We start from the raw sequence: 2,318 nt of genomic DNA on the forward strand, positions 1-2,318 counted from the left end.
CTGCTGCTGCGAAGCCCCCCACTCCTGTTCGGGCCCAGTCCCTCCCCTGGGATGCCGCTGTGTGTGCCCAGTCCGGGCTCTGCAGACGCCAGCTTTTGGACCCGCACGGCACACCTCACCTGCACAGCGCACCTGTGAGCCAGGTGTGCGCCGGCTGCGGCGGACCAGGCCCTGTGCTCTCGGCGCGGCCTGCGTTCTTCATTCGGGCGCTCGCTAGGTGCGCCTTGCGCTCTGTGCTGCGGCCACACCCCTCTGCCGAAGTCTGCTCCCCATCCTCGGGCTCTCCTCTTCCGGAGCTTCCGGGCCCCAGGCCAGTGAGGTGCCCCACCCCGCACACGTGTCTCCCAGCGCCTTCCGCGCCAGCTGCCTGCACCCGGCTGCCTTTCCCAGCAGGTGGGGCGTATCGGTGCCTGTGCCTGCTCCTAGCTGAGGCCAAGTCATGGCAGGTGCTCATATGAGTGACAGGGACCAGTGTCTGCAGGCCACGGTGGAGGCTCCTGGCTCCACGTTCTCGGGGTGGGGACTCGGCTCAGCCTTGCCTTCCAGTCCTGAGCCAGGGGTGTTGCCTGTCCTTGGGCCCCCGTCAGAATGGCCCCCATCCCGCCAAGGCCCCCATGTGGGGCTGTGCGTGATCTGCCCGCCCCCGCGCCTGACGCTCCGCCCCCACTGGATCTACACATCACCACTTGCTCCCTTTCCGCGGGGCTTGTCCTCACAGCTCTGCACACTTCCCAAGAGATGGAAGCGGCCGCCCTCGCATGCACCAGCTGCATGCGGCACCCCTGCAGCCCCGATGTCGCCGAGACGCACAGGGCCCTGGACGCCGCGCTCGGCAAGCGCTGGCCGAGCCCTCACGGACGCATCTGCGGGTGGCGGTGCAGGCGGCAGGGACCCCGGAGCCTCCGGTGGTCAGGGGAGCCTGCGGCAGGGACCCCTGCCCGGTGGGCCCCGCGCCTGCACGTCACGGCTCTTATAATTACGCTCCGATTCTAGCTGTGTTTAAATAACTCACCAAACCCCGCTGGGGTTTTCTTGTCATTTGCTGCTGAAGCAGCTCCTCTCTGACATAATTAACGGGAACCACAGGCACACAGTTCTTTCCCTTACAGGCCAATTTAGACACGGAGCCCAGTGTGAGGCGGGAATGAACCCCGAGGACCCCGAGCCCCAACTCACGCGACGTCCGCAAAGATGCTCGCCGGCAGCGGCAGGAGGCGTGCGACGTCTTCCATCAGCTCCTTCCCCTTCTCCGGGCTCAGGGGGCTGTGGGGGGAGAGCAGACAGGAAGCTGTGTGACCCAGTGGGGCTCGTCGCTTGGTCCCCACACGCTCCCACCCGGCCTCAGGATTCTGAGCGCCTGCCGCTCACGTATTCCTGTCACATAGTGACCAGGCTCTCAGGGCAATGGGGATCAGGTGCTTCTTCAGCCATGATGAATCACCTGAATTTTCCAGCAATAAGACAAACAATTCAGTGCGAATGGAATTATTAGGACGTGTAATGGGCTCATCTCGGCCTCAATAGAAAATACAATAAAGAGGAGGGCGGGAAAGGAGAGACGGGAGGCGGGGGGAGCAGGCGCTGACGCCAAGCCTCAGCACGGCAAGGCCAGTGCACAAAGGAAGCCCACGTTTAATGGGCTCGTTTCCAGAACGAGCCGTGTGCCGATGCATGGCCACGTCGGCGTCACGGTGAAGGGTGACAGCCGACGGGATGAACGGCCCACCGGCGGCTCTTCAAAAGGGGCGCGCGTCCCGGGACGACCCCCGCCAAGGCCGGCTCCTGCGGAAGAGCCACCCGCCTGTCGTCTGCAGTTCCGACGACACAGCCTGAACCCCAGCCCCCAGTTGGCAAATCACGTGTTGCCTGCGAAAGCTCGTTAGTCCCACCTCAAGGAAACATCCCATTGCATCGTCACAGAGAAACCGTGGCAGCCGAGTTTCCACCCCAGCTGGCCATTCATCCACTCCCTCAGCAAACGCATAAGGTGCCCGCCGCAGCCAGCACCGGCTGCAGGACATGCGACAGCAAACGAAGAGCGAGCCCCGGCCTTCACGGGGCTTCGCTGCAGTGGGGGCTCAGGCGCCAAGGTCACCAACGAGTGAAAGGGGAGTGTGCTGTCCTGGGTGCGACTGTAACACCGGAAGTTCACACGCTGAAGCTCCAAGGCCAGGGCCTCAGAACGTGGCCTCGAGGAGAGACCGGGCGGGTGCAGAGATCTGCTGGGGGCGAGCTCCCTGGGGCTGGCCCTGACCACATCACTGCTGTCCCTACAGAAAAGGGCGATCGAGACGCAGACAGACGCGCGGAGGGCAGAC

General features: G+C 64.3%; 1 protein-coding gene across 1 annotated transcript in view; it reads right to left on the reverse strand.

Moving 5' to 3' along the window:
- The window catches only part of PTPRN2 (protein tyrosine phosphatase, receptor type N2), a 269,989-nt gene that overhangs the window by 240,672 nt on the left and 26,999 nt on the right, over nucleotides 1–2,318 (reverse strand). The window contains exon 5 of the mRNA XM_023523601.1: nucleotides 1,177–1,263. Coding sequence (XP_023379369.1) covers nucleotides 1,177–1,263 — 87 coding nt within the window. The remainder of the gene's footprint in view (nucleotides 1–1,176; nucleotides 1,264–2,318) is intronic.

This window comes from Pteropus vampyrus, unplaced genomic scaffold, assembly GCF_000151845.1.
Source record: "Pteropus vampyrus isolate Shadow unplaced genomic scaffold, Pvam_2.0 Scaffold396, whole genome shotgun sequence".
Lineage (NCBI taxonomy): Eukaryota > Metazoa > Chordata > Mammalia > Chiroptera > Pteropodidae > Pteropus > Pteropus vampyrus.